Below are 22,267 nucleotides of genomic sequence, written 5' to 3' on the forward strand. Positions count from 1 at the left end.
AATTCTCAAAGGGGTGACAGTTGTTTGTTTATTTTTTTTCCTGTATTATCATAGATGGATCAGCAGCGGGGTCCCGCCTACATGACTACGGGCCAGTTTGCCCCTCATGCCCTTGGGAGACGAGACCGACCTGAGGCAGTCCAGAACGCTCGGCACCAGGCCTTCGACATGAGGATGCAGTCCAGGGAGCAACACAATAAGGTACGACAGGTTGTTCATGAATAATATGGGCTTTCTGTGACGCTCTGGAACTCAAGCTCCAGGTCTGTGAAAAACAACGGGGTTTGCTGAAGAAGTTTGACACTGAAATTTTGTGTGCGTTGTCATAGTCACAGTTTTCAAAGAGCTACCTCACAGATTTTGACCTGTTCTTCAACATGTGTGTCAATGAATCACAATCTAGATGTCACATATAGGGATAAGACAAAAGTTTTTGTGGCAGAATGAAAATTCACCACAATCATCTTATTCTATCTTCACACGAATTATGTCAAAAATCTGTCTAGTTGTCTCACCCACATACAGACTTTTGGTTTCCTGATTTATTTTTACCCTCCTAAGCTCATCACCATGGGTGAAAGTTCAGTTTACACATCATAATCCCCACAAAAAGAATTTAAATGTGTGTAAATACTACTGATTCTAAACTAAAGAACAACAAGAAATTGAGGCTGCCCCTATGTATTTTGTGCAGAAATACATTATACAATTTATGTTAACTTTTTTATTTTCAACTCAAATTATTTATATTTTTCTGTCACTCCTCTTCAGGTCCAGTCAGACTCATGTTCAGAATCAGATTCAGAATTCTTTTATTTGTTTATTTGTGACATTTCTGTGTCACAGCAGGCCAAGGACAGTAATATTACAATAAACAATAATAATAGGTAGGGAATAGAATAGGCTTGCATACATATACATATATAATATATAATACATATATAATATTGTGCAATGTGAACAGTGTAAATATAAACAGTGTGGCATTGTGTTGCTAACAAATAATAAATATGGGTGTTAAAAATTGTTCATTTTGTGCAAATGAGAAATGAGTTATGTGTAGAATTTGTATTGCACAGTGCACAAGTGAGTCTACTGGGAGTGTAACGTGGTGATAAATTATCATCATCATGTCTCTTTATTCTGCAGGATGCTGCTCAGTCCCTGAAGGCCATGATGAGGAACGGTGGCAATGTAAGTTTGTGGTGAATTGGAAAGTGGACACATGCACAAAAAACATTTTATTTTTTAAAACATATTTTTGAAAGATGATCATTCCCAAAACAGAATGCACGCACTTGAAAACAAACTGTTCAGTTTTACAAAGTGGTAGTGTACTCCTGTAGCAATATCCTTGATACCAAAATGGCGAAACTAGCCCAATTTCCCAGTGTTTTGTTGCCCCTTTCCCAACTGGTTTGAAACATGCTGCTACCATCAAATTCACAACAAGCATATATTTACAAAAATCGACAGTTAATGACGTAAACATTAATATGCATCATGGGTAGTGAAGGCCACAGGTTTTAAAAAGGAAAAAACCGTGTGAATTAAAAAGGCGATATTTCTGGGTCTGCTGTATCAATTTTCATCATTTGTTTTGTAACAAATTGTCCATAATGAGTCTCAAGAGAGTTACAGAGGTTTAGTACTGTTGTAGGCTGCTTTTCAAAACCTGGCCACAATATATACAATGCAAATGACCGCTGAGTGACATCCTTGGAGGCAGTTTATCATATCCCTTTGGAGCCACAAAGGGCTTTAAACTACTTCTCACATGTGCAATAGTATTCCTCAAGACCTTAAACACATTTTAATGTGTTAAACTGGTGAAGTGGAGTTGTTTTCAGTCAGTAATGATCACAAATAGCAAATGGTCACATGTAGTTTTATTATCAGCTTGTTGAAATTGGTTGTTTTTTTTCTGCATATATAAGAGTTGTACTTTACCATGAACACATGGTTGACAAGAGATGCGCTTTAAACATTTGAGGTGCCATTTGGCTGGGACATGGAGAATGCAGTGCAACTCTATTAGAATCACCCAGTAGTAATCCAACAGTCCTTGATCAGTACAGCATGTTAAAAATCAGAAGTATTTAATTCTTCTGCAGCTAAAAGTTTATCAGCATCCTTGAAAATGTCCTTTGACTTGTTAAAATTTCATGCCGCCAGTCATTTTGAATCTGTGTCACCTTTTCTTCTTGGTGAGTTGGATTGTTGCTGAACAGCAGTCTGTTTGAATGTGGGCTCCGTATTTTGGTTCAGCTCATGGTCGTGTTTCTATTTAACGTGTCTGTTAAGCTGTTAAATTTCCTGCCCATGTGAAGCGTTAAATGCATCGGCAAACAATAGTAAGCCATACATTTGCACATGAATGAAAAGAGCACAAAGGCTTCAGGAAGATGGGAAGGCTAAGTAGCTAAGGTACTGTTTTTTTCCTGGGGGGATTCTTTCCAAAACCTCCTTTCAAATGTAAAAAAAAAAAAAAACCACAAACTTCCAGCAGCTGTAGCAGCTAGCAGATGACTCCTTATCAGTAAAAAGATATTTCAACGGCCCTTTCTGAATGAGGTAGTAAGAAACACCACTGTTCAATACAATACTTTTTATTGATGCTACAATGAACATAACTGTCATTGTATTGTCTTTATCTGTATGGCAAAAATGTGTGTGAAATATTTTTAATTTCAGATATCATTATTGATTATGTCTCTACAGATTACAATGCGATCTTTGTTAGTAAAAGACAACCAATAAAAAAGGTTCGGGGCTGAAAATTAGAACGTCAGCTACTCATTTTTTAAGTCACTTTTTGAGCCAAAAGGTTTTAATACCACAATTCCATTTTCTCAGTATGAGATCATTTAGTGCTTTTCTTTGTCTTATGTGTTGCTGACTGATCAGTTGGTAATGTTAAGCCGTCCTTAGTTTCCGTTGTTTACACTGAAAGAATCATTTAAATATAACTTTATGGAGTTTTCATTTTCAATGTTGAATGTCCCTTTCAGTGTTGAATGTTCCATCTCTTTTGTTTTTTTCACCATGGGTTTTTGTCGCTCTGGCCAGTCGTCTGCAGGGACAAGTGACAGCGCAGACAACAGGGGGGTGAAGAGGAAAGCTGAGGACAGTGACAGCGAGCCAGAGCCTGAAGACAATGTCAGGTAAACCTGCATAATGGGTGGGCTGGGTCAAAGTGGAGGGTGGGTTTAGGACGACAGTGTTAACACATTTTTTGTTTTAGATTTACAGGGAATACCAGTGACTGCATGATTTAGTGGACAGAGCCACTGTGGCGTCACCTAGGGCTAGGCAATACAAGATACTGTAGGTCTACTTTTGTAATATGAGAAATTTGACATTTCTGATATTGTTGTATCATGAGGTGTTGCCCATTTCTGGTTTTAAAGGCTGCATTACTGTTAAGTGATGGAATTTTCCGAACTTACTTTTCTGAAGTACCAATATAGTTACAATATTACTATCAGGATATTTGGTCAAAAGTATTGTAATTTGATGCTTAATCCTGACATTTTAGAGCTTTGAGGACATTTCAAAAGTAGAGATGCATGTTGTTGTTGTTTTATTTTTGGTGGAGCCTGCCACCTTTCTAGCTTCAAACAGTGCTCTGAGCACCTTATTCTCCTCTGAGAACAGCTGTTTTATTCACTTTTGGACAAGTGTAATTACCTCATTAATGTAGTTAATACTAAAATGTGAAATTCTGATCCATAGCTTCCTCGTGCCCCCTTTTAATATAATTTAAACAATAGAGTTGTATGAACGTTCAAGCCTTGTACAGTTATGATGAAGGGATAAATTGGGTATAGAGTCCTAAATCACTTCATGTACCAGTCTGTAAACATGTTTTCTTTCTTCTGTAAAGTTGAAATTTCAGGTGAATCATAAAGATTGTGGTATTACATGTCCTTTTACGTCTTTTTCAAAATTTTACATAATCTCATTGACAAGAGGATCTGCACTAAGTGAACAAACCTAATAGAGTGATGTAGCCAACAAGATGGCTGTGCTGATTGGATGATTGGATCAAGGCTCTTTCTTGGATGATACCTTTTTTTTTTTGCCAGCCTACCGGACAGTCTGCATGTAGTTAATAAAATGGCTTTAGAATACTTCGTTACAGAACAGTTTCATTCAGTGAAGATGGTGTTAACAAACACAACTGGAGAGATGGACTCATTAATGCCACAGAGCTGCAGCACAAGCTGTTTAACCCTCTGCTGCCTCCCTAACACACACATACACACACTCATCCCTCTGCTGAACAGCTCCTACCTCCTTCTGCATGTCATTAATATGGAAAGCAGGAATATTCGAGTAAATTCCTCTGTGACGCACTCGTCAAAGCTGCTAAATCCATCGGGCTAAATTGGTATTCATGGAGGCTTTCCTCTCAGGACTCGGCGCTCCCTGTGGGCTGCTGCAAGGATCCACGGCACAGATGCTGGACAGACTTGATTATGTGTGCAGAATGGCATCACCACCCCAAATCTACCAAGAAGTCAAAGCCATTAAACTATTCCAGCAGCATTGAGGAAGTTAATGCAGTTTTTTTTTTTTTTTCAACCTATAGATGAGCAGAGCAGCATCCTCAAAGCGATTTTAAATGTATTATTAAGTTACACTTACACTACAAACATCTGACCCTATCGCATACGCTCATGTTCACCAGCAGAATTTATTTACATTTTAAGGTCACAGACTGCGTTTGTAATGAAAAAATATTTGTTTTAAAGCCACAGTGTCCAGACAATTTTAGCAGGTTGCCAATGGATATGTTTTCTGTCCAGTAGGGATCCCACGGTGAGGAACTTTTCCCCAGCTATTAAACTTGTTAAAACCCTAGGCCGGCTGGCTGCTCGTGCTTCTCCTCCAGAGCCTCTCTCTTTGCTGGCGGTGTGTCTCTGGATGAGGGAGTGCAAAGGCACTCGGCTTGTCGCACATGTATAAAATGCTCACTACGGTGAGGCCACTTTCATAGGCTACGGCAAAGGCTCTGCGTAGAGCCTACATGCAACCACAAATCACCATTACCATGTAACACCAACTACTGGTGCAAGACTACTGTGTTTTTCTAAGTCTAAGATAATTGCTCCTGGGTCTTGAAGCTGTAGGCTTTAAAGGTCCTATTACTGGAAAAGATGATTTGTAAGTCTCCTACTCGACCCGTCAAATACTGATATTTACTCTGCCACCATCCTGAAGTATCACGAACAGTGTGAACTCAGTCTTAATGACTTGCCAAGTTTTTTTTTGTTTGTTTTTTTTTATTCCAGTACTGTCCATATTTTTGAGGGAACAAATTTCCATGCCAAGGAATAGTTTTGATCACTTAAGGTTAACTATGTGTGTCTGTGTATGTGTGTTGCAGGTTGTGGGAGGAGGGCTGGAAGCAGAGATATTATAAGACCAAGTTTGACGTGGATGTGACAGATGAGGATTTCAGACAGAAGGTGGTTAAGTCGTACGTTGAAGGTCTTTGCTGGGTGCTGCGCTACTACTACCAGGTAACACTGAAATCACTGTGTCATGTCTATTACATTTACTGTAAGATGGTGTCGTGATATGAACTTTGACTGAGTTTTATCCTGAGTTGTCTGTTCTGCTGAGAAACGACATGTTTTCAGCTAAGTGGGGCCTAAAAGATGATTGTTTGACTAGTTGCCCAAACACGACTAAATATGAATGTTACGTATTTGAATTGGCTTCCTTTGAACAATTTTAATGAATTTTATGACCTGTGACTTTTCATGTCACTTCACAGTTGGACCATATCTGCCCAAGAATAGTTCAGCTGTATTTAGTCTTCCCCAACAAACCAAGAACCGCATATTTGATGAGGTTTTTCCCAAAATAATTCTGGGAAGATTATGAATCTTAATAATCCTCAAAGGCTAGGGGGTTTTCTCCTCTAGCGCTAGTGTCTCAAATATCAACATTTTCCATAAGTTAACTCTATAATTTTATATTTTTACAAAGGCAAGACCTAATTATTTGGACATTCGTTCAATGGTTAGGTATTTTGCAATGTATGGATTCAGGTATTCACATTTTTGCTTTGTATTTGTTTTTTTGTGTGCAATCTTTAGGCAGTCATTGATAAAGTCAAACTACAACCAAAGCTGCTATGTAACCTTGTTTAAACAAATCACTCTTGATTACAGACATACTTAAACCTCACCAATATTTTCATTCACTGAAAGATAACAATGGAAACATATGTCGGACAGTAGAATCTTTAAAAAAAAATGATGCCTCTCATTAATCAGAAAGACATGCTTTGCAAGCTATGCACTCCATTTTGACTGAGAACAGAGAAATGTCTGGAGGCCTTTGGAGTCATCCTCCGTACTCCGTCTTCCCCCAACTGAAGCGTCCAACAATTACTGTGGATTGCTGCTGAAGCTCAAAAAGGGTTTTTAGGCCTACTTTTTACACAGAGACTGCCTGGTGTTACCCACCGAAGACCCCTCTTTACGCCTGCTCGGTTTCCTTATGCTGAACAAAACAATGGCAGCATATTGCCGCCCTAGTATTGGATTTTTATAGCATGCCAGCTGTATTCTGTATTCCAGTTGTCTAAATTTACAAAAATGGAACTAACCCCACTGCATTGAAAAACATATACCCATATTCAGGTTTTTCTACTGTTTTGACCTCAGATCAGACTTGATTCAGTATGAAAAAAACACTTCTCTGGCGACCAGAGATTTTATCAGAGCAACAGGTTTTCTGTTGAAAGTCAAGAACTCCTTACTGTGGAGTGTCTCAACAAACAAACCTCCAAGCAGCCATCTCTGAGTTCTGCACTTATTATTTGCTGTGTGATTATGCACTAAATCATTTTATTGTTGTAAAATATTGATCTTTATCTTGAAATGAAATAATCAGCTGTGGGCCCTCTTCAGAAGAGCTGGGGCGTCTCGGGCTGAGCCGGGGGGATTTGTCCAGGCTGATTGTGACGAGTGTATATTCACACTCTGTGGTGACTCCACATGCTCGCCAATCCAAAGCCCGTCTCAGGGGGATGTTCTGGATGAATTCATTAACAGGCCCTCGGTGGACGGGGACGTGTCTGCGCTCTGCTGCCACACATTCACGGTTCTGTCTGCTGTCGCAGAGTTATGATCAAGCACACCTCGCCAAATGATCAGGGATGGAGGAGCTCAGTTTATGCCAAACGCAAAAGATTCACACTTTTTTTTTGGCATCAGTTTTTCACATCCTTTCACATTTGTTGGTTTGTCACCCTGATATAGACGTTTTCTGTGGTAACAGTCTAAAAACAAGTTGTTTAATTTATTTATTTTTCTTCCAACAATCCAACATTAGCCAGACCACTTATCTTTAATTCATTTATCTTCATCTATTTTGACCCGATGTATGGGCTGTGGTTCTTTTGTCATACGTTGATTTTATTTGATTGGTTTAATACCTGTTTACAGTGAAATGTGTTTGCTTTCATTCTGTGAAAGTTTGTTGTCACAGCAGGTCCACCAATTTAAAACCATTACCATCTAATACAAAACCTTCAGTGTTGGAAAGTTTGTTTTTTGTTGTTTGGGTCTGCAATAAACAATTTTTTCATTATCGATTCAGCCAATTGACCATTATAGAAAAGCAGCAAATCTCACGTAAAAGACTTAATTATCAAAATAGTAGACAAGTTTTTAATTTTTTGCAGCTCTGTGTTTATGATATTGGAGGTAGATATTTAATTAGAGCTATTTTGTAGTCTCCCCTCACTGAGTTTAATGTGTTACACAAAACATTAGAAACACCTCGGCAGGATTTCTTTCATGACTTTTGTATCAGACTGAATCATTTTCAGCTCCATGTACCTAATAATAAGGTTGTAACTAATAATTTTGTTCAGTCAAAGCTATTTGGCAAAATTCTTTACCTGTGAAATTGAAATTTGGTTAGTTTCTACTGCTTAATAAATCAGTCAGAATGCAGTTTAAATCAAATTTTATGTCACTGATGGTGACTGGTGCTGACATATGTACATTTTACGAAGGACTCAAAATTACCAGCTATGTTATAGTCCATTGTTAGAAAATATATCAAACAACTGCTTTTTCTAGTTTCTTGTAGAATTTTCTGTATTCCTTGCCTTTATTATATCATTGTAATTTGCATAAAGACCTGAATATCTTTGGGGTATGGACATTTGTTTAGCTATTACCTGCCTATTCTTTGACAGTCAGATTAATTGATTATAAAATCCTAGTTAGTCGCAGGCATACATTTGGCAACAGAAGTATCTTAAAACACAATGTGATTAAATCATAAAGGTAAGATTACTCTGAAAGACGGGAGATTACATGAGCTAGCAGCTTTTTTCCCTCCTTTTATGAGGCGGTAAATGTATTTTCTGTCGTTGTGGTCTTTGACCTGCCGGCTGCAGTCACAAATGAATTTCTCCTCGAGACAAAACATTCGGTTATATTAACATAAATGATTTGTGCGATTATTTGAATGTGGAGATGGGCGCCTCTTCTACCTTTTATTATGGTAAAGTCCCATATTATCATTTGAATGACCATCTTTAATAATAGAGTGGTGAGGTTCGCTGAGATGTGAGGATTGGAGGATTTATCAGAGGGCCTCGTTTTCTCAGAGGTGGATTGTGGGAAGTGAAGGTCATTCTTTGCACTGAAACGTGTTTGCTCAGGAAAGATAAGTCGTCCAAATACTGAATCCTGCAGGATTAGTTTTTTTTTCTTGTACTCTTCTTCTTTGCTGTTGCATAAACATTAAAAAACACAGAGCCAAGGAAGGGAATTATTTGTGAGATGTCAGAGCCTCTCAGCGGGAGCTGGAGAATACTTTGTCCCCAGATGCTCCAGGGTTCCTGGTACAGTCTTTCTTTCCATGGACTGGATTGGTTTTTGCTTCATTGTAATTAAAGCAACAGAAATCCACCCCCAATCACCATCGACACAGAAGTTTAAAGCAATGACAGACGTACATTTAATTTTGGAGTTGGGTCCACATAGCGGGCAGTTCAGACTGTTTCACACACACAGGATTCAGGCCTGTGAGGGTTTTTAAATGTCAGCTCAGCCACATTAGTCTGATCAGATTGGATCTTAATCTTTATGCTGCAGTGGAACTTCAGTGGAAAAAGGGCAAAGAAAAGCTTCTTTCTTTCCATTTCCTCATTGTCTTTAAGTGTTGTTTTCTTCTGATCCTGTTCACATGTTGGTCAGGAGATAAATTCAAATGAAAATGTAATGAGCAGATGCATTAAATCGAAGAGATAATGGTGTTGTATGCCTTAATGAAGACTGAGTTAAAACATGCAGGCGCTAACCCCGTTTATGTGGGAGTGGGAAGCCTTTGTGTTTTTTCTGTTTTGTCTGACTATCCTGACTGGGTTTCTGAAAATGCATCAGCACATTGATACTTGATCAGTAATCACTTATAAGGTGTGCAACTACTCCTGAATTCTCATGTGTGGATTTGATTTTTTTTTTTCTGTTTTACATCATTATTGATTAGATATCTATTGTTTTGGATAAAACAAATGATATGGAGACATGTTTTGGGGTTCTAGAGAATTTGAATTTAAAGTCAGTGATTGTTTCTGTGTTGATTTGCAGGGCTGTGCTTCCTGGGAGTGGTACTTCCCGTTCCACTATGCCCCGTTCGCCTCCGACTTCAAAGACATCAAAGAGATGTTCACAGACTTTGAGATGGGAACCAAACCGGTAAGGATACCCCACTCCTCTTTTTTTTGTCATTTCCGGTCTACAGTGTCGTCTCCTCTCCATGATCACCCTCAAACAAACGCAAGCATGTTGAATGTGTTGCTCCAGTGAAATGCCAGTAAACTTGAGGTTGTTTTTGCCAGCCAGGCTAAGTAGAGGCATCATTATAGTAATCTACTAAAACATCACTTCAACAGTTTCTCTCTTTATTGTAAAAATTCCGAAACTGAAGTTGGAGAGCATATTTCATGTTGATACAGACTATTCATGATGAAGATTTTGACTTTGTAATGTAGATTTCTCAAATTGACTAGATCACTCAATTTTGAATTGAATTTCATTCAAAGACCGACACTGGGAAAAGGAGCCAATTGCCTATATTTTGCCAGATTATTGAACTAAAGAATCGACATATCCATTTTTTGGGGGGTGTAAAAACAGTTTAAAATCCTGCTGAGTAATTTAACTACCAGTCCATTGTATGTAATCTTACTTTTGTGTGGTTGTTGTGTGTAGTTCAAGCCACTGGAGCAGCTGATGGGAGTGTTTCCTGCTGCCAGCGGCAACTTTCTGCCTGAGACGTGGCGAAATCTCATGAGCAGTCCGGTAAGCGTTGAGTTGCAAATGAAGGGCAAAGAGATCCGGAGATTGACTCAGCTTTTTAGGAATATCTTATTTTAAATTCTTCTTTCACAGGATTCTTCCATCATCGACTTCTACCCCGATGACTTTGCCATTGATCTCAACGGCAAGAAATACGCCTGGCAGGGTGAGTCACTTTACCCAGGCAATTAGCCAACAGTGGATGCTGTTCCAGCAGTTTTATACCCTATCACAAAAACACCTGTAATTCTCTCACAGGCTTGTTTTTTGGTGCTGGACTAGCTGTACAAAGAATCAACCTCTGGACCTAACTTTGCTTTTCAAAGATGGGGAATATGGTCTTTTGGAGTCAAGGGGAAACCTTATTTACAGCTGTATTGTTGCCATTTTTACTGATGAACAGAAGTAAAAAAATTTCGAATCCAATGAAAAATATAAAATATTCTGCATCAACTTTCTTCATGACATGATGTGACTTGTGTTGTCTAGGGAATAGATATTACTGTAGGTTGAATTCCAAATCAAACTCTCAGTGTTGTGCTTTTTTAATTGAATGTAAACTACATGATGTATAATGTCATTGTGACTTCAGCTGATCTAGATATGTTTTTTTGCTTTGAAGGAGTGGCCTTGTTACCTTTTGTGGATGAACGTCGGCTGAGGGCCGCGCTTGCTGATGTCTACCCCGACCTCACACCTGAGGAAGGTAAGAAAATCCCCACACTATAAAACTCTGGGTTTCTTTTGTAATTAACCTTTGCAGCAAAAGATGCTGGTTTGCTGAGCTGATTGCTCTTTTATATTGATGATTGTCACTTAAAGTGTTGGTTAATATTTGGATAAGATTCAATTTACATCATATAAGTGAGAGGCTGTCCTCTTTATATCGTAGACAAGTCGTTAAAGAATCATAAAATATCTGTACATTTGTTTTACAGTATTTGACTGCAATGATAATGATGGATGAATTTGAGATTTTATTTTTTTTTTTAAATTTTAGCTTTTTTAAAAGTTTGCATATTTTAATGGGTCAAACTCAAGACTGCTAATGACAGCCATTGAAAAGACTTTGATTGTACCAGCTACTGCTTTCAAGGAAACAGTTCTCTTCTCTGGAAACTACAATTTGTGTAACATATGGCATTTTTTCTGTCCTTTTTTCAATATTATCATCATCCTAATGTCACACAGATTAATGTTGGTATCTCATTCTTTCTTCTCTCTCCTCCTGATATTAATAGTCTATTGTGTGGTTGTTTGTTTTTCGGTGTTTTCTTTTCATCAGCCCTCTCATTTTCTCAACTCTCTTTTCTTCCCCACTACCACGCAGTCTCCATAAAGTCAGAGCACCAGTCTCTCACTCGCTCACTGGTTTTCCCTCTCTGAGCACAATCTGTTCTTCTGTTACAGAGAAAAGAAACAGCCTGGGGAGCGATGTATTGTTTATAGGGAGGTCTCACCCGCTCTTCGACTTCATCCACGAACTCTACCGTGCAGAATCTCTCGAGGTAACAAGACTCAAAACTCCAGTCACAAAATCCCAGTCCAAAACACACTGGTAGTTAAATAGCAGTGAATGTGTGTTTAAAATTAAACAAAAAGTGCTTTAGCTGTATGTGGTTGTCAAACACCCAGTGCACTTTTAGACTAGAAGCAACTAAGGGATCGATGGGAAATGTCGCAGTAAAGCAATTAGTTTCTCACAGTTGGCTGTTTCATTGCTTATTTGAAATTATGTTAAATATGTTGGCTGAGGTCTAATGCATCATTCAGCTGACACCACCCAATCTGCATACAGTCAGCTGCTTTGTCAGTTTAACACGTGCCTGTAATAATAGTGTTTTTCGGATCAAAACTTTCACATCCAGTAAAAGATCTGCATTTCTTCCTGCGTCACTCTGCTGCAGATGTTTGTGTAGCTGTGCAGGTGTTGTCTGAGTTGGATTTAGTCTTGTTGATTATGCATTTGTTAACCAAAGCAATTGTTTGGACCCGTATTTTATTTGCTGAGTAAATACTTTTTAATAAGCAAGTCTGAACAGTATGAAGTAATGCAGTGAAACTGCTGACATGATCTGGACTGATCTGGTTTGGGCACACTCAAATACTGTTGATGCGTTTCTTTTAGAGTCTCACAAGTAGTAAAGCTGAACATTTTTTTGTCTTGATGGTGGTACCAGAAATAAGCTAATGACAAGATGAGTTCAGGAGTCACACAACCTCAGGAAAGAAACTGCAATATATTCTGGTGATTTGGCAGTGGACAGTTCTGTGTCCGTTTCCAGAAAGCAGCAGAGTGAAGAGACTGTGGCTGGAGCAGGTTTTCTCATTTAGTATCCTCTGGTCTCTGTGCAGACATGTCACCAATAAAGCTGATGCTCTGTAGATTTAAACCAAGCAGTCTTCTAGTATGCTTTTGGCTCTGTGCAAACATCTTACTTGACTGATGCGCTGTAGATTGTACCATGATATTCTGGGTGGTTTTAATCACCTGATGTAGAGCCTTCCTGTCCTAGGCCGTGCATGAACCATGCCAGTTTGTGATGTTTCCAGTCAGGATGCTTTCTGTTACTCCTTTGTAAAAGTTGACTAGAGGAGTAGAGTTTACAGCAGTAGAGCAGTAGTAGAGTTTGAGCACAAAATGTGTTTAGCTTATCTTGCAACCTGAGCTCACACATAGGGGGCACACTTACCTTTTTAGCCTGTGATGTTTTGTATCTCCTGCCATATAACTTTAGTGTTAGTGTTGTGACCTCTCCAGTCTCTGCTGATGTCTCTGATTTGCCACCTTGATACCAGCTTTCAACCTTGTTCTTGTGGTCTACCATCATATGTTAAAAAAAGGGGTCTCTTATTTGATTTTTTTTTTTTTTTTAACTCAATCATCTAATATGAGAAGTGGATAAATAATAAAACATTTTAACAAATAGGACTGGATATTCTTCTACTGAGCAAATTCAGACTCCACATTTATCACCCTCAGGGCACTGAGATCCCTGCAGAGCTCTGCCATGGAATCCAAGGTACATTAAATCTTGATGACGACCCTATTCTACCAGATAAGTAAGGAACGCCTGCTTTATTCAAACTTTTTGTGCACTTTTGTGTCCCATGATCTTATGTTTTTAACAGTCATTCTAACCTACTAAAGGGAGCACTGGTCCACTATGACAGCTCTGATCCACTTATTCACTCACTGTTTTTTTTTTTTTTACATTTATCCTTCAGGACAGTGATGTCACCCATCCCAATGCTGCGTGACATTTCACAGAACAGTTCGATTGGGTAAGAACCATCCATATCAACATTAATTGTCTTAAAAAAAGAGGGGGAATATATAGATACTAAGAGTAGAACATTTTCACATATAAACACAAATTAATAACATTTTTCAAAGGTTGGGTGGTCACGTTGGTTTGTTGCAATGATGCTCAAGCAGCTCAACAGGATGACGACTCTTTATTTATACATACCGTTTACTAAAAGTCCTGTTGCTTTTCTTTCAAATGCTTGTACTTGAACTTTGGCTTCGCAAATCCTTGTCTGACTGGAATAAAGAGACTGATGTCAGTTACGAGAGGTGGACACAACAGGAGAAACTGTAAATTTAACACATTCACGCACAAAAGTCATGCAGCAGATCCTTTTCTTTGTGAAGCTTTGAATTAGGGTTGCAACAAGTCATGATGGCTTCCTGTATTCATCCTTTATTTGTTAAGTGTTTAATCGTTTAATGTCTGCAAAGAGCTTCTTTGACACCTTTCTTTGTTTTTCTGACCAGCTGTTTGAAACGCGATATTCAGTGTTATATATTTCATGTATAGATTAGAGAAAAGCAGCAAATCCTCTAATTTGAGTTGCCTGGACCAGATGATGTTTGCCATCATCAGCCAGTCTTGATATTAATTATTTTTTTGACTTGACTTGCCAACATTACAAAGCAGCCAAAGAAGTTGCCACAACTTAATCTGAGCAGTAATACATTTGGCATGTGTAGTTTGGTAAAGATAAAATGGTTCCTCCATGAAACTACTCATAATAAGGCCTGTGGATTGTCTTGAATAACTGGGTCATGATTTCTGGAAAGAGTTGAGTTTTTAAAATGTTTTTTAACAAAAAAATGTATTGGCAATTTGAGTGCTAGAATGCGAGTGCCATGTAGTTCCTTTAAAAGACATCTCCGTGGCCGATCTCTCTAAAATAGGCAAGATAGAGACTTTGCCTTAAAGGTTAGAGGAGAAATATGTATTTTTAAATTTTGGGATGAACAGTCCCAAAAATGACTCTGCTGAGTCTCTTTTTTTTTTTTTCTTTTACCAATCTCTGTTACCATTTCTTTATTATATGGTCAGATGTTCCTGTTATTTTGTCCACACATTAGTACAACCTGGAGTTTGAAGCACAATCTTAATCAAAATATTGTTTGATGAAAGTGTTAAAGCTTAACACAAAGAGAAGTAGAAAATAAACATAACCAACCTTCATATGGAATATGAAAAGATAGTGACAGATTTATATCTGACAGGTAACAATACATAGTTTTCTTTGTACATGTACACATACACATGCTTTATGCAAACAAACAATCTCCGTCGTTTCTTTCCTGTATATTTCGTGTGTGAATTCACACATCAGTATATGTGCAGCACAGCTTGTTTAGAGACACGTTGCAGCATTGAGTCGTGTATATTTGTACACCCACCTGTTATTAGAATAATAGGAGTGTGCAGCCATTCTCCAAAGCTGAAAAGACATTCAGGCACATGTGGCAAATGACAGGGTGAAGTAGACGAGGCAGGTTGAGAAGGAAAATGACAACACTTCATCACAGATATCCTGAATTTGTCATGTTTCATGTCGAGGATTATTCTGAGTCGAAGGGGAAATTTTCCTTTCATAACTGTGAGCTAATAGAACCATTTTTGTCCCATTGAAAATTATTTTCTTCTGCTTTCCAGAGTGAAGTTCAAGGATCCGCAGTATGCAGATGGCTTTGTGTTCAAGGCAGTCCTCCTATCTGGAGCCAAGTGAGGGTTTTTCTTTGTTAAACTCTATTTATCTTAGACATGTTTGGCCAAACATTCTAGCCTCATTCTTTTCAGGTGTGGATAACAGTGTTTTTCATTTTGCACTTCTGATTAAAGGCTGGTGATCTATTTTTCTCTCATCTCCATAAATCCTATTAAAAGTCCCTCTCTGAATACTTTCCAACTATCCTACTCTGTCTGTGGCTCACAGCTCAAAGCCCATTGATTGTTATTGAAGACAGAAATCTTAAGTAACTATTGTAGTTCTTTAATAACTTTAAAAACTCACTGTAACAGAAGGAAATGGTGCTTTTGTCCGGGTCTATTTTCAGCAGCAGATTAAATCACATCTGGTGCTCTAGTGAGTATTTGTGGCAGCAGGACGGCATGTCTCAAAATTAGAAGATGTGACCCAAACCAACAGTGAGTGTGTCTACTGACAAGTACCATCACTACATTTACCCTTTCAAACAAAGTCTCAACAATCTCGAAATTTTACTGGCAGCTCTTAACGCTCAGAAGAGAAGACTGCAGTCTGCCATTTGTGGGTTTAATACCCACAAAATAAAGTTCCTTTAGTACTTGTGATGTTATATATACAACTTTGAATGATTTCTAAAAGAAGGATCCTTAGATGATTTGGTGTTGGTTACGAATGCCGTTTTCTGTCTTGAAGGTGTCTTGCATCACTTCCTTTGGACATTTACAGTTAACTGGTTCATTTTAGAAATATTATGGTGTGCCTCGGGCCAAAATCACACCCCTATTCTATTGTTAAGATATAAAATGCTCCAAGGATCCCAAATTCCCTGTGCAAAGAGACCACCATTCTTAGATTTTGAAAAATTAATCGTAATTATGGATCCTACACATTTGAATAGCATGACCATATTGAAATCTGCCCCAAAATGTAAGTATGCTATGGTCGATTTGCACCGTCTCCAGGTTGTGATAACAAATTGTTTTCTACCAAAAGTGATGCGCCCACAGTGATCTCTTTAAAATGTTAATTTTGTTAGATCTTTCCCCAACGTTCACACAGTCTTCAGTTTAAAACGATAAAATACACAAAAGTACAGCAACAGTTGGTGTGTATGGGGCAGTGATAAGTAAAGATTTGTTTTCTAAACCTTACCAAGTAGTTTTGGAACGTATTAAACTAACCAAACTGCAACCCCGAGCTTGTAAGTCTAAAAATAAGAGGTCAGGGTTGACTTATGGATTCACATTAACTCTGATTTCAGGAATAAAAATCCTGTGCTTGACCCATTCAGGGCTAATTTATGCTCAACGTTAGGCGTGCAGTCTTCTGTCCGTATTTCTGCACATCTTTTGAAAGCGTATGGACACGAAACTTGGGAATTAAATGGGAGTTGGGTGGTGGCGAGTGAAGAGTAAAGGCCCATTCAAGACTGATTTTTCCTCAGAGCAGCGCTCTCTAGTGGTTGTATTTTAAACATCAATGCCAACGTGAAGGGCACATAGAAGTATGTGTGCAATGATGGCAAAAATATTGTTTGAAATGGATCTATCTTCTTTAGTTCATAAAGGGAGTGTAAATGAGCCTTCTTTTAAAATCTTCCTCAGTGCATCTTTGACTCTTGGTTGTTTTTTCAGGCTTCCCGATAAGGTTCTGAAACCAGAGGATTTCGACAGGGGGAACAGGGGTCCATGGAGACCCCAGCTTGGCTTTAACCCAAACAGGCAGCAGGCCCACCTGGACCAGTCTGGCTTCCGGGCTCTGAGGTAAGTTTCTCAGACACCTTTCAAATCTGTACAGATCCAGGGTCCGATGATGCTCTTGTGTTATGAAATTATAACATTACTAACCATATCTCTGTCTGACAGATAAATTAAATCAAGGAAGTGAGACAAAATAAAAATTACACAAAGGTATTTTCTACCTCTCAGGAACTGAAAACACAGTAGATTTGCTCAATCCAAAGACATATGGATATTTAAATTGATATTTTGTGAAGCAGCACAGAAAACATATTCACAAAAAGCTAATTTTAACATCAGTCCTTTGTCATCCACATCTGAAATGTTGTTAGTCTAATGAAATCCACCCTAATAAACACAGTAGTTCGATAAATCCTGCAACACCAGAAAGAAAGATCTAAATCTGATCACACAGCTGCATCTAAACCATCATTCATGGTATGATGATATAATTTATAGTGAGGAGTGTTAAACAATGACTGCTGATTCTGCAGTGACTCAGTATTCAGATTTGGGAGAGGAGTACAGTATTTTAAAATAGAAAATGTGTTTAAATGTTTGTGTCCCCCAAAATGGTCCCCATTAACCAGCCATCCTTGATTATGATCTAAGCTCTCTCCTCCACACATTGATATTATCATTAAGGAAATGTGAATAATTGAACATCTGGCTCGGTCCGACTGTCGCGTGTTTGAGAATTAATTATGCGCCGATTTGAAGAAACACAATGTATTCCAATTTTTTTTTTTTTTTTTCCTCCTAAACTGAGTTGTTAATTCAGTAATTCAGGCAGTAATGTGCCTCGATGGGGCCAAACAGGCAGGTGCTTAGAGGCTTGTGAGCAGGAAAAAGATATTTTTTGTTGCCTTGATTTCAAATCATTTACTGTTCACTGGAGACAAAGATTTGTGTGAAGTCCAGTCAGTGTTGTACACCCCTGATTTGATAGAGGTGGTATGATTCCTGTCTTTTTATACTTATTTGTTTGTCATTAAGAGCTGCAATCAGTGGATGACTCACTCGACCTGCTGAGTTACAGCCCTCTGGTGTCAAGATATATTATTTACAGAAATGTCACTATGATTCATGCAAACATCAATAACTTTGAAGTTGGTGCAAGTTACATCACTTGTAAAATCTGGACCAACTTATTAATTTCAGGCTGTGAGAATCTTTTAAAGGTCTAAAAATGTCCTAAATACTATGCCATAAGTATGACGAATATCTGGCTTTAAATATCAATCCATTGGCTCATATCAGTTTCTCGACTTTATCTCCATTTCGACCCAGAAGTGCAGAGCCTGACACACCAATGTCAGGCACTTGTTCATAGTTTGTTACGCTAGTTTTTTCAGTGTGTGGTACTGTTAGCACTAGTTGGCCCTTGTTGGTCGCTTTCAGTTTACAGAGCACTATTGGCACTATCAAATCACCGCAAACAAAGTGGCTCCCCTAATTCAGTTATAAAAACATTTAATTTCCCATTTCTTTAGAATAAAGAAGGTACAAGCTATGTTTTGACTCTAGTTTTTTTGGTTGTGTTCAAGTGTGGCCTTTTGGCCTTTTGATGTCGCTATTTCTAGATGGTTTGGTGTGTCTGGGCTCTTCCAAAAAAGCTCTCTTGAAATGCTAAAATGATTCTGTTGGTGAACCAAGATCAACTTTTAAGTACACAGTGTTATCTGGCCGCAGGTTGCAGTGATAAGTTCCCATTTCTGGTAGATTGCTGTCTAACGTGAACATATTTATATTGTTTGCCTCAAAATTGTCGATACAAAGGTTGTGGGTCTTTTTGTTTTTTGATGGTCAATGTGGCCCTGATGCTGCTTAAGACTTAAAAAAGCCTCAGATGGTGAATGAATACAGATTTATAGTCTTTTCTGTGTTGTTCTGATGTTGTTCTCTTCTTTCAGTCACAGTCAGAACAGAAACCATCGTGGCCGAGGACAGTACAGCAATGCGGCGCCACCAAGCAGCTACCAACAAGGAAACTACCGTCCTCAACACGGCGGGGGCCAGCACTCTTATCAACGTAAGATACACACACATGCTGAAAGGTCTTAGTTAATCTACAATAGAAAGAACATTTTATCATATGTGGATATTAAGGCCCCCCCCCACACACCGCCCAGACTCAAACCAACAGCCAACCGCCTTTATCCGACCACTCCATTGCCTCTCATCTGACCTGTTCGGCAGAGAAGTTGCACCGCTTCGACGTGTTGCCATCTCCACAGTAGCGTGTACGTTTTGCGCTTGCGCAAGATGCAATGAGCAGGTGGCGCTAGTCTCGTGCCAGTACTCCAAAACATGAAAACAGGAAACGACGGAACGGAGTGCATAGAAAACCAAAGTGCACACAGTATTCCACCCCTCCCACACACCACACTGATTCGCTACCACGCCGCCAATCAGAAAGGTCATACATCTAGCACACAACCAATCAGCGTATAAAGATGGCTCAGGCAGCCGACAGCCAACCCTCTCAGACTTCGCATGTTGAATCGGAGCAGGCGTTGTTCACACAGTTCCAAAAGCTTCCAATGCAGCTGAACACACCAAACAGATTTGTTCCTGACCTCATCTGAGTCTCCCCAAACGTTTCAGACATCCAACAGTTGGGCCAGTGTGTTCCTGCTTTAATGAAGTAAAATTAGCCATGTCTGCAAATGAAGAATCTCATCACTTTACAAGATTTGAACAATGGCCTTTGTTCAAAGTTTTGTAAAAAGTAAACGGACCTTGTCAAACTACTACATGCATGAATGTCATGAAGTGGGTGAAGATGGATTCACAGCCGTAGCCTTGTGTTGGACAATGCAGTTTGTTCTCTATTATTACATCCTGACCAGCTAATATTTTCTTTTGGATCAAATTTTCTTCCCCTTCAAAATGTCATTCTACTCTTCATGAAAAGATGGGTCACTGTGAAGCAAGTGTTCATGAGTTATTCTGAGTGTTTTCACTTGTGAAGAATGGTACATTTTTATAAAAGCTAGATTCTGATTTGTTGCTTTTACACTCTCTATCGTCCTAGTCATCAAGTTCACAGGCTTTTGTTGCATAAACTCCAGATGCACATGCAACAGAAAATAAAATGAGATATTGGTGGATAAATAGTTGTTAAAAGATACAAAACTGGAATATTTTGAACTGTTTATAATGTTTTTGGACATATATAAGTGGAAAAAAGAAATGACGTGGTTAGTGATACTTGTTCATTAACCAGCTGATTTAATATGAGTGTGATTAATCCTGTAGAAGAATTTAACTGATCGGTGTCAAATCTTGAATTAACATTTAGTGATACTAGTCACCATCATCTCTGTATTTTTACAGATTACATCATATTTAGAGACAAGCCGAGACGATCCTCAGAGCTGCATCAGGGCAGATTTAAAAGATCATTTAGAATTAAGCCAATCAAAGTCTCATTTTTACCAAACTATGCTAGTCCTTTTGGTGTTGTAGCACAAAATGATTTACATGTATTCACTAAACTCTGACATTAGCAAAGATTAGTGTGGAATCATTCAGTTTTCACCTGAGCTTAGCATCTCTTTTGACTGGTAAAATGACAAACGTCTGGCAGCAGTTTTTATAAGTGACACAACTACATCTACCGTCTTGCCAGGCATAGTCTTTGCTGTGTCACTATTTGCACTAGTCTGCCCTTGTTGGTGCCTTTTGGTGGGTTAGACATGTAGAATTGGTGGCGGAGTCTATCTGTGAGAGAAATCAATGTGGTTTGCCATTCAGCTAAGCAAATCAATGCATGAGAATCCCATGGTTTCACCATTTTAGGGTTTTCAAGGTTTATTTTTCGGCTCAGCCTCTTCACTGATTTGCAAATTAGTTATTTCCTCTCATGCTAGTTGGCTCTTTAAATGTAGCTTTCTGTGCGAGACGTAAGTGATATGAGGTGACAGGAGAGTGGGCCTTTGCCTCTAATTCTCTGATGTCAATGTGGTGTGTCTTGACCCTCATATCAATCCTCACACAAGATAACTGAAGAATCAGCCAGTTACACGAGCAGTGATTAGCTGGTTCTTAAACTAGCTGTAGCTGTTATTTCAATGTGACAGATACCCACTTAATCAACACTTCATCAAACCTTGATGGGGATGTCCCTCCTCATGTTCATATCACTTGTTTGAAATAAAGATCATGTGCAGATTAAATGCAGATTCATATCTGTAAAAGGTCCTCTAAACAAGTTTTATAAACTATCTCAAGCAGGAAGGCTACTGAACCAACTTGACATCCGCTCAGACAAATTGCGCTACTAGTTTACAAACACCGCAGCATCTCTGCTCTCAGTATACAGCCTTTAGAATAAACGGCATCATCTAAATGCCTTAAAAGAAAATCCAATCGACAGATATACCACCAACAGATAGCATTATTCCGTTGTTTTTTTACCCTTAGAGGAAGTTGAACGCTCTGTATGCACAGCTGTCAAACTGTTGCTGTTTAATATATAAAAATATTAGTGATATATATTTATACAGCCCTTTGTTCACCACGTGAGGGACGGTTGAGCAGTTCGTCACATATGGAGGCAGAATCTCTCTCCAAGCTCCTAATCATGCTCTACGCTCATCCCGGCCTCGGCCCCACGCTCCTTTGCCAGCTCTTCTCCAGTTTGACTTTGATGTGCCAATTTGCAAGTAGATGAATAATCTCATCTGCCCACTGATAGCGTGCGGGGGAGTCAAAGCTATTCTGGTGGCACTTGATGCAAATGGGGGGTTTCGGCTCCTCCGGATTGCGGCAGCACTTCTGCTGGCCTCTGCTGCTCGTTCTTAATGTTAAACTTGCCAATTAGCGTACCAGGACTACCTTATTTTAAAATCCGACTCACTCAGTATTTTTTCCATCATCATTTAAGAAAGGGTTAGTAAATCTTCTTTGTGCCTTAGCTGAGTTTCTCCATCTGATTTTTATCATATCAGGTTAATTATTTAGTACATGGTGCCTATATGCCATTATTGAAGGAAGCAGTCATATTGTTTTTGAATTCTGCTAATTTTTGTTCAAACCTTTGACTTTTTTTTTAACTGATTGTCACATGTTCAGTTATGGTCTAGAATATGATTTCAAGAAGAATTTGTCTTTTTTCAATAACACAATTTACTCAGGGACTTTTCTACTTTCTGTTGAACGTTGAAGGCAAAA

The 22,267-nt window shown here is 38.7% G+C and overlaps 1 protein-coding gene across 2 annotated transcripts in view; it reads left to right on the forward strand.

Annotated features, from left to right (window-relative positions):
• The window catches only part of xrn2 (5'-3' exoribonuclease 2), a 39,807-nt gene that overhangs the window by 6,277 nt on the left and 11,263 nt on the right, over positions 1 to 22,267 (forward strand). For both annotated transcript variants that reach the window (XM_037086309.1, XM_037086310.1), the window contains exons 15-28: positions 55 to 201; positions 1,150 to 1,194; positions 3,070 to 3,164; positions 5,393 to 5,528; positions 9,630 to 9,737; positions 10,254 to 10,343; positions 10,434 to 10,506; positions 10,963 to 11,046; positions 11,751 to 11,848; positions 13,324 to 13,403; positions 13,569 to 13,625; positions 15,299 to 15,367; positions 16,985 to 17,113; positions 19,003 to 19,121. In XM_037086309.1, the coding sequence (XP_036942204.1) occupies positions 55 to 201; positions 1,150 to 1,194; positions 3,070 to 3,164; positions 5,393 to 5,528; positions 9,630 to 9,737; positions 10,254 to 10,343; positions 10,434 to 10,506; positions 10,963 to 11,046; positions 11,751 to 11,848; positions 13,324 to 13,403; positions 13,569 to 13,625; positions 15,299 to 15,367; positions 16,985 to 17,113; positions 19,003 to 19,121 (1,330 nt within the window). The remainder of the gene's footprint in view (positions 1 to 54; positions 202 to 1,149; positions 1,195 to 3,069; positions 3,165 to 5,392; positions 5,529 to 9,629; positions 9,738 to 10,253; positions 10,344 to 10,433; positions 10,507 to 10,962; positions 11,047 to 11,750; positions 11,849 to 13,323; positions 13,404 to 13,568; positions 13,626 to 15,298; positions 15,368 to 16,984; positions 17,114 to 19,002; positions 19,122 to 22,267) is intronic.

The sequence above is a fragment of the Acanthopagrus latus genome, chromosome 22, assembly GCF_904848185.1.
Source record: "Acanthopagrus latus isolate v.2019 chromosome 22, fAcaLat1.1, whole genome shotgun sequence".
NCBI lineage: Eukaryota > Metazoa > Chordata > Actinopteri > Spariformes > Sparidae > Acanthopagrus > Acanthopagrus latus.